This window comes from Palaemon carinicauda, chromosome 38 (assembly GCF_036898095.1).
Source record: "Palaemon carinicauda isolate YSFRI2023 chromosome 38, ASM3689809v2, whole genome shotgun sequence".
NCBI lineage: Eukaryota > Metazoa > Arthropoda > Malacostraca > Decapoda > Palaemonidae > Palaemon > Palaemon carinicauda.
The window spans coordinates 37,905,631-37,919,935 of NC_090762.1; the positions used below are offsets into that span (position 1 = coordinate 37,905,631).

Consider the following 14,305-nt stretch of genomic DNA (forward strand, 5'->3'; position numbering starts at 1 on the left):
TTGACTTGGTAACTGGTGTTACCAGATGGATTAGTCAAAATGTCCCAAAATTCATGATAAAAAATCCCCGAAACACCCCAAAAATCCCCATTTCCACAAAATACTTTCTTCTAATCCTGTAGGCTTTACTGATATAGAAATTACTCCCTATGCTTCATTTAAATGTAAGCAAACTAATTGCAACAATATAAAGGTTTACTCATCTTTGTTTCTTCTACATAGATACAGGTATAGAATATCCCCACCAGACACACAAAATTCCCAAATTTAGAGATAAATCCCAATAGCTGGCAACACTGCACTTACGATGATTGTTTATGCTTGGATGGAGTTGCCAGATGTTGCTACCAAATATTAATACGTACAATGGATTTTTGTCTTCATTACTGCAGAGATTATGAACCACTGAAGAATGTGATACATATAAGATAATTACAACAAAAATAGTACAATTAGATGGATAAAGCGATAAAACAAATGAATCTAAGTAGGCTACGGATCAACAAAACTGATTATCACAATGATTCAGCTGTCTGGCTGAATTTTTAAAACCGCGCGACTTTCAAAATACTTTGAGGTCAAGTGTACAATAATACAGTTGCTAATACGAAATAATGATAATTCACATACAAGATTATTGATAAATAAAGAAATGTAACAGGACCATTTCATCTTTTTATAGAAGGAATAATTACTGTGTTATTATTTTCAAGACTGTAGTATGGCCATTATCCACAAAGAAATCGATACTAAGCAGCTTTAGTTGGGGATTAGCTTCGGGACAGCCGCTATCTTGTTTCTTCTCTACTCTTAGTAATTCTTCGTCTGTTTCTTATTGACTAATCACTATTCATTTTGTTTTTAATTATCTCCATTATTTTCTTTGACATAGTTTTCTGTTTCTTTACTGTATTATGCTTCTCTAATTCTTCTCAGTTCCCTCTTTGTCTTCCTCTTTTGAAGCATCCCTTTCAATACCGTCATTTTAATCCTCGTAATTCTTAAATTTTCTTTTTATCATTTTATTTATTTTCTATCATTTATAATTTTCCGATTTTAGAATATTTTATTACTTTCTATTCTAATATTTTTCTTATTTTCTAGTTAATATATATTTATAGTTTTTATATTATATTTTTTTTTTTTTTGGGGGGGGGGTTCTAGTTTTAAGTTTAGGGGGTTCTAGTTGCATATATTTTTTTATCTTCTAGTTTTTATATTTTTGAACTTTCGAGTTTTTATATAGTTTTGAATTTACTAGTTTTATATAGCCTTTTTAATTTGCCATTTTTGTTTGGATTCGCCAGTTTTTTTTTTATATTTTCCCAATTTTCTAGTATTTATATATTTTAGATTTTCTAGTTCATCATATTCTTTCAATTTTCTAATTTTATATTTTTCATTTATTACTGTTTAGTTTTCTTACTTTTCAAGGTTTTCCTCTTGTTTTATCTTTTGAAGTTTTTATAGTTTATATATGGAAGATCTAATTTAATATTGTCACCTTTCGTAGTACATTTTATTTCGATTGTTTGTTGCTTCTCTTGTAGTTTGTTTATTTCTTTGTTTCCTTTCCTCACTGGCCTATTTTTCCCTGTTGGAACCCTTGGGATTATAGTATCTTGCTTTACCAACTAGGATTATAGCTTAACTTGTAATAATAATAATAATAATAATAATAATAATAATAATAATAATAATAATAATAATAATAATAATAATAATAATAATAATAATAATAATAATAATAATAATAATAATAATAATGATAAAGGTATCAATTTCCCCTCCCGTTTACTTAGTGTCATTTGCTATATGTCATCGAATTAAGGACAATTTCATTATATAAGTTGTTTCAACCTGCTTCCACATTTGGGTTTGGACATATACAAGTAATATCTCAATATTGATCAATTTACTAATATTGACTTCGTTATCTTTTTAGTACAAAATGTGAACTATAATACGGTAATAGATTTTGAAAAGAAGTAATAGCTATTACAGTTGTGGTGGCCGATTCGGTAACGTCAAACTCGTTAGTTCCTTTGGTCACTGCAACCTCACCATCCTTGTGAGCTAAGGTTGGTGGGTTTGGGGGAGCCTATAGGTCTATCTGCTGAGTCACCAGCAGCCACTGCCTGGCCTTCCATAGTCCTAGCATGGGTAGAGAGGGGGCTTGGACGCTGATCATATGTGATATGGCCAGTCTCTAGGGCATTGTCCAACTTGATAGGGCAATGTTACTGTCCCTTGCCTTTACCATTCATGAGTGGTCTTTAAGGATTTAAGGATTTTATTAACTCTAGCGACCCCTATCAGGGTATGAGAGTACATTACAAAATATACAAAATTACAATTGGACTTACAATAATAGTGCAAGATGGCAGTGAAAAGCAAAACTACATCAATCCACATATCTATATAACACCTTTTAATATAGTTATATATCAGCTTTTTATCTAGTCCATATGGGTTCCTGGCCCCATTACACATGGCATATATGGGTATACGGATATATGTACAGTATTGTATAGATATGTGAATAGGAGTAGTTTTGTTTTTTACTGCCATCTTGCACTATTATTGTAAGTCAAATTTTAATTTTGTGTATTTTGTAATGTACTCTCATACCACGAGGGGGTTAGCTAGAGTTAATAAAATTCTTAAATCCTTTAACCCCTTAAACCTTTAAACTCGAACAGGAAGTAGGCTGGTCAGGTCACCAGCCACCCGTTGAGATACTACTGCTAGATAGTTATGGGGTACTTTGACTGGCCTGACAGTACTGCATTCGATCTGCTCTCTGGTTACGGTTCACTTTCCCTTTTCCTACACATATACCGAATAGTCTGTCATATTCTTTACACATTCTCCTCTGTCCTCATACACCTGACAACACTGAGATTACCAAACAATTCTTCTTCACACAAGGGGTTAACTACAGCAATGTAATTGTCCAGTGGCTACTTTCCTCTTGGTAAGGTTAGAAGAGACTCTTTAGTCATGGTAAGCAGCTCTTCTAGGAGAAATACACTCCGAAATCAAACCATTGCTCTCTAATCTTGTGTAGTGTCATAGCCTCTGTACCATAGTCTTCCACTGTCATGGGTTAGAGTTCTCTTGCTTGAGGGTACACTCGGGCACACTATTCTATTTAATTTCTCTTCCTCTTGTTATGTTAAAAGTTTTTATAGTTTATATAGGAAATATCTATTTTAATGTTTCTGTTCTTCAAATATTTTATTTTTCCTTTTTTCCTTTCCTCACTGGGGTATTTTTCCCTGTTGGAGCCCCTGGGCTTATAGCATTCTGCTTTTCCAACTAGGGTTGTTGCTTAACAAGTCAAAATAGTAATAATAACAGTCGAAGAAGAAGAAGAGGAGGAACTCTTCTTCTTCTTCTTCTTCTTCGATCAATTGTTTACATCACAAACGTTGTTACCTTACTACGTATTCGTACTAGTGCCGACTCTGTGTGCAAACTTTGCATAGTCAGCATTATTTGTGGTTACCGCCTTACTACAATATACTTTATTGGTTAATGAGGATAGAAAAGAATTTACGGTAAGCCTTGGAATGTAAAATACTGTTGATTACACCAAATAGTTGTTTAGGATCTTTAAATTATCCTAAGACTAAGTCCCATGGGCCATGGCTGTGTTTGCTTCGCAACCTGCTTCACTATTGGCAAGGTAATATCAATTCATATTTCATAAATCAAAAGTATCGGTTTTGTAGGTGAATATATGATACTTTGATTTCTAGCCAAATAAGTGAACTAGTACGGGGTATTATAAGTCCTTACATTATGAGGGGTGTGTGTATGATAGCGGCCAACTTAGAATACGGCAGTGTGAGGGGGTTGCAGGGGGACGTCTCCCCCTGCTCGTTAGGTAAGTAGTTAAGGCTACGGCTTGTAGGTTAGGTTAGGGGGGAAAGTTAAGGTTAGTTGATGTTCATTTTTAATCCACACGGGATGAACTGGCCGCTGATATACAAAGGCCCCTGTTATCTTTACAGAAGCTTTGCAGTAGAAAATGTGTTGGTCTTCCCTAAAAAATTAAGTCAGAATCAGACCTTTGAGGTATTATTTCTGTTATTTCTTAATTTCATGTGAGTAGCAATACTTATACACTGAATGGAGAGCATTTCCATCATAATCAATTGGTGACATAAATGAAATTACACTAAATTTTTAAATAGATTGATGTACTTCCCTTAAGTTCCCTCTTGGAGACGTCTTTACGTGATGGTGGTTAAGTTGAAACTGAAGGGGAAGGTTGAAAAAAAATGGATTTTGAGCGAAGCGAAAAATCTATTTTTGGGTGAGATAGCCATGGCGTCCTGATGGAAGGTTCCTTTTTGGTAGCTTCCTTGGGTATATCACTACTAAATATTCCCAGAGAATTTAACCACAGGTTATCACAGAATTCTAACTTCTGGAGCGAGTATCCTAAAGGTTTCCCTTTTAAGACATCGTATATCAACAGGGGACGCATGTATCAACGCGCCACATAGCTATCTACACCCCAAACAGAGTTAACACTTCGGTGTGTAGGGGCGGAGAATAGCTGGGGAGCCGTTCCACAGCTAATCTCGTTCGTGGCTACTTTTGGTACTCGAGACGTAAACAAACGGGCGCCATTGCTAAATGACGTCACGTCCGTCCTCATCCTGAAGCCAGTTGCTTGCCGATCGTCATGATACAGCAGAGCAGGGTGGGACCTGAAAAACTGGACGAAGTAGCAGGGAGGGTCCATCAGGACGCCATGGCTATCTCACCCAAAAATAGATTTTTCGCTTCGCTCAAAATCCGTTTTTTGGGCTCAAGCCATGGCGTCCTGATGGAAGAATACCAGAGAATCAATGTATCGTGGTAGATTTTCCCCTATTTGAGTAAGTGCCAAGGGCTTTGAACAGGGTAGCATAGTAATCTTAATAGAAGAACCGTAGGGAAGAGACCTTCCTGCCCCCCTGGCAATGAAGTTCCCACGGGCCATGCCGAGATCAAAGTGGTTATCGAAGGGCTATTCACCTTGCTAGAAGAACCTGAAGAACTTGGAGACAAGACTGAATGGTTGGCATTCATATAGGAACATTCTCAAAGGCAGACAAGTTGTGGTTAGGCACTGTATGTTAATGGAGAAGTGTCTCGTCTCTAAGGTATGAAGAGAGTAAGTATTCGTATTGGAATATTACATTGCACAGGCGAATATATAATAAGGGTTGAGACCTAAGTATCTTCATCAACCATAAGAGGAAGGGGATAATAAAACTATGACAGACATGTATTTCATAGGATAAGTAGGAGCGGATTGAGACGCACAAGTAATAAAATAAGAATTTTATTTCACAATTGCAGAGAATATAAATGAATTGCAATAAATGTAAAGTTAATTTACAACAAATTATAATGTACATAGTAATGAAAGACTTGCTCTTGAATCTGAAAGAGAATTTCAAATTTATTAGTAGGCACTCGTTCTCGAGGAACGTCAGTCTTTAAAATAAAACACATCATGCTCTAGGCATGCGGCACTCGTGTGACGACTATGAAATTTCACCTGGGATAAGAACAGTTATATGAAAAGCGCTAAGTGTTTTCGACCACTACGTATCACTCGAGGGTCAACATAGGCACCCGAAGAGTTAGAGACCCAAGTAGCTCACTGTTCTATGCAGAGTTAGGTGCAGGTTTCATAACACTACCTGCGGCTACCACAAAATGTTTGACTTCGTGCACTTGTTTCGCATAATGTTTGAAGAAAACACGCGAGGACTTCCAGCCTGTGAAACTCTTAAGGCTTTCGAAATCCATACTCTGAAAGAAATTCAGAGACGATGCAACTTTTCTAGGATCGTGACCGGCGGGTGTACTGTCAGGATCCGCTCTGCGAATGAAGTAGGTGATATTCGCTCTTTGTTGTTTCAGTGACAGGTCGCTGCCCGATGTTTCTCCTTTGAAGAGCTGGCCTCCACCAAAGTCCGAAGTTCTGCGAAGATAGACCTTGAGGCTCTCTACTGGGCATAGAGATGCATCTTCTTTCAGGGGGCATATTCTCCAAGGGCCCCATCTTTTGGTGGGTACAGTAATTCGTTTTTGGCGAGAAACGTCGGATCCGGGAAGAGGGTAAAGTCTCCTGAGTCAGTAAACAGGATATGATCCTCTTCTCTCGATAATGCCACTATTTCGCTGACTCAGGCTCCTGAAGCAAGAGCAAAAAGAAATATAACTTTCTGAGTCAGATCCTTGAGAGGGCATGAATCATTATCCAAGTTGGAGGCGAAATGGAGCACCTTGTCCAGAGACCAGGAGATCGGTTTCGGTGGGGGTGCTGGGCGTAGATGAGCGCATGCTTTCGGCAGTTTATTGAAGATGTCACTAGACAGATCAATCTGGAAGGCATACAACATTGGTCTAGTCAAGGCCGATTTGCAAGTAGAAATCGTATTGGCTGCCAAGCCCTGTCCATGAAGGTGAATAAAGAAGGACATGCAGAAATCAATGGTGATTTCCGTAGGATTTTTTGCCTTGACGAATGAGACCCATTTTCTCCAAGATGATTCATATTGCCGTCTTGTATTCCTCGAGGAAGTCTAGACTTTTCTTCGAGATCCCAAACCTTTTCTTCGCGGCTAGGGAGAGAAAATCATGAGATGAAGGTCCTTGATTTTCGATGATGAAGCGAAGACAGTCGACTTCTGTACTTGCTGGGAGAGAACTGGGCCCGGGAGAGGGATCAGCGTGGGCTGCAGCTCCAGGACCAGGGGGTACCAATTGCTCCGGGGCCACTTGGGAGCCACTAGGGCCGCTGTCCCTTTGAAGGTTCTCAGCTTGGAGAGGACTTTCAGCAGAAGGTTGGTGGGAGGGAACAGGTAGATCTTGGACCATCTGTTCCAGTCCAGTGACATGGCGTCCACTGCCTCTGCCTTGGGGTCCTCGTACGGGGCCACATATCGAGGAAGTTGATTGTTGTCGCTCGTTGCGAAGAGATCGATCTGAAGTTCTGGGACTTGGTGAGAGATGAAGGAGAATGATCTTGCGTCTAGAGACCATTCCGACTCTATCGGGCTTGTCCGGGATAGAGCGTCCGCCGTCACATTGCGGAATCCTTGTAGGTGAACTGCAGACAGGTGCCACTTCTTCCTCTGTGCCAGACGGAAGATTGTCAGAAGCACCTGATTTATCTGGGGCGATCTTGAGCCTTGGCGATTGAGACATCGAACTACCACCGAGTTATCTAGGGTTAGACGAATATGGACCGAGGGAGGCGGGGAGAGTTTCTTCAGTGTTAGAAGGACCGCCATAGCCTCCAAGATGTTGATGTGAAATGTCTTGAATAGGGGAGACCATGTGCCTTGAGCCTGTTTTTGGTGGGAGTGACCTCCCCAACCCTCCAGCGAAGCGTCCGTGTGGATGTTGAGTGATGGAGGTGGGTGTTGAAGAGGTATGGACCTTTTCAAGGCCGTCGCTTCCGACCACGGCTTGAGGAGAAGCAGTCTGTTTGGGAGCCGTCTCTTGAGGTCTCTTCGAGCGATGGATGCAGAACGTCTCCAGACTCCCGCGGCATCCTTTAGCTGTGCACGAAGCGCTGGGTTTGTCACTGAGGCGAACTGTAGAGAGCCTAGAACTCGTTCCTGCTGGCGTCTTGAGATCCGTTTGGATTTCAGTAGTCGCTTGACAGACCCTGCTATTTCCTTCCTTTTCTTCTGGGGGATGGAAAGGCGGTGTGACTGAAGGTTCCACTGGATTCCTAACCATTGGAACTTCTGAGCTGGAGAGAGGCGAGATTTCTTCGCGTTTATCTTGAATCCCAGGTGTTCTAGGAACTGGGTGACTTTGCTGCAGGATTTTAAACAATCCTCGGGCGATGGAGCCCAGACAAGCCAGTCGTCGAGGTAGGCCATCACCTGGACGTCTCAGAGGCGGAGCTGTTGTACTATGGCGTCCGCCAGCTTTGTGAAGATCCGAGGGGCCACGTTGAGGCCGAAGGGCATGGCCCTGAAGGCGTAGCTTTTCCTTTGGAGTCGAAATCCTAGGTAGGAGGAAGCGTGATGGTTCATTGGAACGTGCCAGTAGGCATCCGCCAGGTCTATGGAGACCGTGTAAGAACCTCGAGGCAGAAGGGTCCTTTCTGTTGAAGAGTCAGCATCTTGAACTTGTTGTTCGCTATGAACTTGTTGAGGGGGGATAAGTCCAGAATGACTCTGAGCTTGTCGGAGTCTTTCTTGGGGACGCAAAACAGTCTCCCTTGGAACCTGGTTGACTTTACCCTCCTTATCACCTTCTTGTTCAAGAGATCTAGGACATATTCTTCCAGAAGGGGGGTTGATTGTTGGAAGAATTGCTGGAAGGTTGGGGGTGGTTGAGTCCAACTCCAGCCTAGACCCTTCTTGACGATGCTGTGTGCCCAGGGCTCGAAGGTCCAACGATCCTGGAATTGGCGGAGTCTTCCTCCCACCGGAAGCACTTCATTGCTTCTGGTGTCCCGAGGGCTTACTGCCTCGGCCGCTAGCTCCCCTTCCTCCTCTGCCTCTGGAGGGACGGCGAGATACGTCTCTGCCTGCACCTCTGTTTGAGCCTCTACCTTTGGGACGAAAGGTAGTTGTCTGTTGCTCAAAGGCTGGGGTGAAAACCGGTGACTGGGACAAAACCGGTTGGGTGACCAGCTGAAAGGTCTGTTGTGGCTGAGCAGCCACTTGGGGAGTAGCGGGTCCCGGAAACTGCCGTCTCTGTTGACGTTGCTGGGGTTTTGGCTTGAAGGATTTCCTCTTAGGTTGAGGGCCATCGTCCTGAGAGGATTTCCTCTTTTTCGACATGCCCCACTTGTTGAGAAGGTTCCTATTCTCAGTGGCGGCCTTGTCGGTGATCTCTTTCACAAGGTCGGAGGGAAAGAGGTGCTTACCCCAGATGTTGGAGGAAATCAGACTCCGGGGTTCGTGTCTCACTGTGGCACCTGAGAACACGAATTCGCGACAGGCTCTCCGAGCCTTCATGAAGTTGTACAGATCCTTTACCAGAGTCGCCATGTGCGATTTGGTGAGTACCATGTAGTGATCGGGGACTCTGGTGTCACCAGCCATGACGTCAAGCTGTACTTGGAGGGACATGGATGCTGCGAGCCTTTCCTTCGTGTCTTGTTCCCGACGAAGGAGATGATCATTAAGTTTCGGGAGGTCTTCATTAAAATGACGTCCAGCCATGTCAGGATCTAGTTTTCCCACCACGAAGGTATGCTGGATATCCTTCCAGTGTCGAACGTCGGGGGGAGTCACCATGGAGAAGGGTCTGCACTCCTCCAGTGCAGGACAGGGCTTCCCTTCTTCCACTGCCTTGTGACACGCAGCGAAGGCCTTTTCCGTAAAGGGAAGGACTGCGTCGTCGTGTGCGACGTAAGTAGGATACTTCTTGCTCAATGCCGGAAGCTTTGAGCAGGTAAAATCCCTACTTTTAAAAGCGTTGGCTAGCATAGCCTGGGCCTTCGGAAGATCGAACACTATCACCTCCTTAGGTTTGGTCTCTTCTTTAGAGGCAGGTTCGGATCGAAGCCGGACGTAACAGTCCAGGTAAGCCTCAAAGCTCGGGAAGAACTCCACTTCTTCCAGGGTAACCGAGCCGATCTTATCGCTGATGAAGATCCTGCCCGTTGCGATGACCATATGCTCAGCATACCTCCAGGGGTTGGCGTGTGAGCATATCGGGAGGTCCTTAACCGAAATCTTCTTCGATTCTTTGGAACCTCCCATGGACCTGATGAACTCGTGTGTCACTTGAAGCTTCTGTTCCATAAGGGCTTCTATCATATGGAACATCTCCTGGGCGGATGGGATGGGGTCCGGGGTAGCGAAGGTAGACGGGAGAGACACTTCCGTCGGTGTAGGAGTAGGGGCGGGGGCGGAAAGCGGAGCGACCTCCTGCTCCGATTCGATGTAATCCACCTGGTCCTCTTCATCGTCCGCGCCTTGGGCCATGAGGGTCCTCTCCGTGTCCTCCGAAATATCCGACATACGTTCCTCGTTGTCGGCATCCAGGCGACACTCGTGCATGGACTGGGCCATGACGACATCGGGTTCCACCGATATCTGGACGGTGGGGATCTGATCCTTGGGGACCACAGAATCTGGGGATGCCTTTGGGAACAATAAGGCCCTCATGTCTTCAGTGGCAAGGTACGGTCCAGTGGCATTCTTCTGGAAGCCACGCACCCACTTGCGTAGCTTCTCTCGAGAAGCGTCCCTAACCTCCGCTGAGGGAGGATTGTTGAATGCGTCGACCAGGCGATCCTGGCAGACCGTACAGTTCTGCGGGTCCGCGGGTCCCAGAACTTTAGATCCCCTTTCTTGTTGGCACAAGGGTCGTGGGTCCTACACGCCGTGTGTCCATAAAAGTGCGGGCGCTTCACTGCACAGAAGCTGTGGTCGCACTTCAGTTGCTCCTCCTGTAAGAGAAAGAGAACATGAGTATGGGGGAGTCATAAGGATGACTCTTAAACTAAAGTTAAATATTAATTGATTAATTTTAACTTAACATTAAGTGTGATGCACAGAAAATGGGCGGAAAGAAGGAGATAGATACATACTCCGTGTAACTCGCCCGGCTGGTTACCGTGGCCTTCATCCATAGACAATCTGCTGTGACCGAAGGCACAGGATAGAGTTCAACATGGAATGCCCGTAGGGCAGTGTGAATTCTATTGGAAATTGTCCAGGGTATAAGGCTAGGACTGAGGCCACTCAGACACTAGAATTGGGAACTAGAAGATCCCATAGGGTAACGGTTTCCGGCAACCAGCCGTGCTAAGATACACACATCATGCTGGAAATCTGTGATATGCAAGAAGACAGCATGGTTACTAATAGAACGGTAAGATAATAACAATCCATTTACGTAATCAAGTCATCTGGTTGCGATGTAGGGCTATCATCAGATGATAGCTAGTAGAAGGGGGTGCAAGTCGTCTTGACGCCTCCGGAAGGCTCCGGCAGACCGCCGGCCGCTCCAGCAGAGTTTCTGGCATTAAGGAAGACAATATGGAAGTCAAGAGTAATACCAGGGTGGCGGCCGCCGGCACACCGGCGGCACGCCGGCAGGGAGCGGCGGCTCCGGCAGCCGGAGGTAGCCGGCTTGGTGACAGGGACAAGGATGGTTATAGCAGAACCGAAGTGCCGGCACTCCGGGGGCCGGCCGGTGGACGGACGACTGAGGCTATGAGGAAGGAGGGAAGGCCATCGGCTAGGCACCGGCGGCAGGCGGAAATCCCCCGGCACCCGGGGGACTGGCGGCGCAGAGGGTAAGGGGTAAGTCACCAAGGTAGGAGGTGGGTATCACCGACAGTAGAGGCGGCAAGGGACCGGCACCAGGATAGAGAAAGAGACAGAAGGGGGGATGTAGGGGTCTGGCCACGGACCCCAAGACATCTCACCTGAGTGGGTGTACCCATGATAGAGGCTAGCCCTATCACCCAGAAGCGGGGGCCGCAGAGGGCCGGGAGCTAAGGGAGCCCAAGGGAGGGCAGGGAACACCCAAGAGGGGGGAGAACCCCCGTAGACAGAACGCATCTAGTGGCTAACCCCATAGGACACTATGAAGGGTATATGTACCAGAGCGGACTGCACACGGGAGCTCAAGGTAGCCCTACCACTCCACCCTAGGGAGGAGTTGTAGGACAGGGGACAGATGGGTATAGACTAACCTAAGCATAGGCTAGGCCATACAAGAGATAAGTGGGGAGGGGAGAAGAGAAGGGTCTTCTGTGGAGGGGGTTCTGTACCAGAGCGGCCACCAAGGAAGGGAGGACACTCCCTAGCCTAAGGTAAGGCAGCCTGTCTGAAAAGTGTGCATGGGTATCGTTTCAGCAAGGTACAGAACTAACCCCTCCAAAACCTAACCTAGAGCAGGGATGTCACACCCTGAACTAGGAAGGTTGGAAGACGTATCGCTATTGCAGGAAAGGTCAGAGACCTAGCCCCAGCAATAGAGGAAGGACTAGCCGTTCCTCATTCTCGGACGCAACCCTAAGGGGGAATCATTCCCTTAGGGAGGACAGAGAAGCGAAATATTACTCTGATATGAGCTTGATCCCCTTACGTGGTAGGGGGAGCAAGGCTACACAGAGGGGGTGCCCTAAGGCAGGGGATGAAGGAAGCATATAGGGGTCCTACTAGTAGGTTAGGTTAGAAAGACACACTATCTAACCTGTCCCTTATATGGTCCCTGAAGGCGAAAACACTTGCATCACAGTCAATAGTATTGTAAAATAATGCCACTATCTTCATAAATAAACTTAGGATCACTGATAAATATCATGCATGAACACTGATATAGGCGCTCTGGCCTAAGGGCTATACTAGCCAACTGGTATGGGGTCAGTTGATGACCGATAAAAAAGCGTCAAAACACGATATAAAAGTTCCTAGCTATGAAGACTAAATAACTAATAGTATCGAATAGTTAATAAGGCCGGAAAACGCTGTTGAGGCTATCTAAATAAGTCATGCAAAATAACAGCGACGCCATAAAATGGCCGGTCCGGTCGAGGCACAGCTCTGCCACAAAACATCAAATATCTCGAAAAGTAAAAGTTACTTTACGGTCAGAGCTTATTTAAACAATACTGGAACCTTGTACTCAACTTATCAGAAGAAGGCGAGGCCGAAGGTAGCGACATGACGAAGATGCAAGCTGATGAAAATGCACAAGGGAAACTCCGTCTTAGTAAGGCAAGCTACTAGAAGAAGGATGAGGACGGACGTGACGTCATTTAGCAATGGCGCCCGTTTGTTTACGTCTCGAGTACCAAAAGTAGCCACGAACGAGATTAGCTGTGGAACGGCTCCCCAGCTATTCTCCGCCCCTACACACCGAAGTGTTAACTCTGTTTGGGGTGTAGATAGCTATGTGGCGCGTTAATACATGCGTCCCCTGTTGATATACGATGTCTTAAAAGGGAAACCTTTAGGATACTCGCTCCAGAAGTTAGAATTCTGTGATAACCTGTGGTTAAATTCTCTGGGAATATTTAGTAGTGATATACCCAAGGAAGCTACCAAAAAGGAACCTTCCATCAGGACGCCATGGCTTGAGCCCAAAAATGGCTGTTGTAGAACAACATCCGGGAACTTTGAAGAAGTGGCTCGCTTGTCTCGTAAATAAACATTATATCACCTTCTATGTTCTGACAAGCGGTGTATATTGCTCTATGCGCGTCCGCCGAGTGCGCAAGTTTTTGCCGCATCCTTAGTTTACACTAAGCCATGCTCTACGAGTGTGTTGGTTAATGAACTAACAATAATTTTTCATATACTGATCTTTGCTCAGCTGTGGCTTGCTTTGCTCACAATTAAACATTACATCACTTTGCCATATCCTTAGCATACACTAATCCTTAAATCTATAATGACTTACGTTAATAGTCGGAGTCGGAGTCAGAATACCCAAAATCGGGAGTGTAAACTGGCTCGACGGGATATGGCCACTTGGTCCTGGTTCCGTGTTATCATCACTCAGTCCTGGGATGGTTGAAATGACACATATCCGAAAAAGTATTCTTATAATCACTCAGTACCAGCCGAACTCGGTTGAGTCCCTTGTCAGGCTGGGAGGAACGTAGATAGGAGAGGTCCCTTTTTCTGTTTCATTTGTTTGATGTCGGCTACCCCCCAAAATTGGGGGAAGTGCCTTGGTATATGTTTGTATGTATGTATAATCACTCAGAGAATGTTTACCGGATACATTTTTTACTTTTCGATTTTCTAACTTTACCGTGACACTGCCATTAATGACGGTGAGGCTGCAATGAACACGGTTTGTAACACTTGGGGCAAGTTATTTTTAAAGGAAACACACTGTGATTGCATAAAAATGTTAAAGTTTCTTCTTTATTTGTTAAAATAGTCTAATAGCTTCTTGTGGGGTAACTTGTATAAAGATTTGCCATAACTGAACTAAAGACCTGGTCAAGCACTAAGCGGTCACCCGATGCCAAGGCAAGCAGGGCTTTGTATTTTGAAAATGAGTGGGCTACCGCAGAGATGCATGAATGTTTTTCATCAAGAACCAATCAAATGGTGTGATTATAATGTATCTAGATTCTGATTGGCCAATTTGTATTACAGATCAAGCAAAACGTTAGAGAAAAGACAATTTTTTTCTCACACGCTCAGTAATGTCAGAGATAACCACGTCATCAAGTCTAAATCCATCCAAAATCTAATACCCAATGGTAATACATTAAGAAAAACTACAGTGTTTCCATTGGGGCACTGAGATCAGTGGGTGGAGCTACGACGCATTCTGGTGAAAATTA

General features: G+C 44.4%; 2 protein-coding genes across 2 annotated transcripts in view; both read left to right on the forward strand.

Moving 5' to 3' along the window:
• Window positions 1-3,406: 3,406 nt before the first annotated feature.
• The window catches only part of LOC137630563 (uncharacterized), a 196,618-nt gene continuing 185,719 nt past the window's right edge, over window positions 3,407-14,305 (forward strand). The window contains exon 1 of the mRNA XM_068362097.1: window positions 3,407-3,563. Within this exon, the coding sequence (XP_068218198.1) occupies window positions 3,541-3,563 (23 nt within the window). The 5' untranslated portion in view covers window positions 3,407-3,540. The remainder of the gene's footprint in view (window positions 3,564-14,305) is intronic.
• The window catches only part of LOC137630562 (probable ATP-dependent RNA helicase DDX20), a 56,497-nt gene continuing 45,758 nt past the window's right edge, over window positions 3,567-14,305 (forward strand). Inside the window, exon 1 of the mRNA XM_068362096.1 lies at window positions 3,567-3,691. The gene's annotated coding sequence lies outside the window, so the exon portion shown is untranslated. The remainder of the gene's footprint in view (window positions 3,692-14,305) is intronic.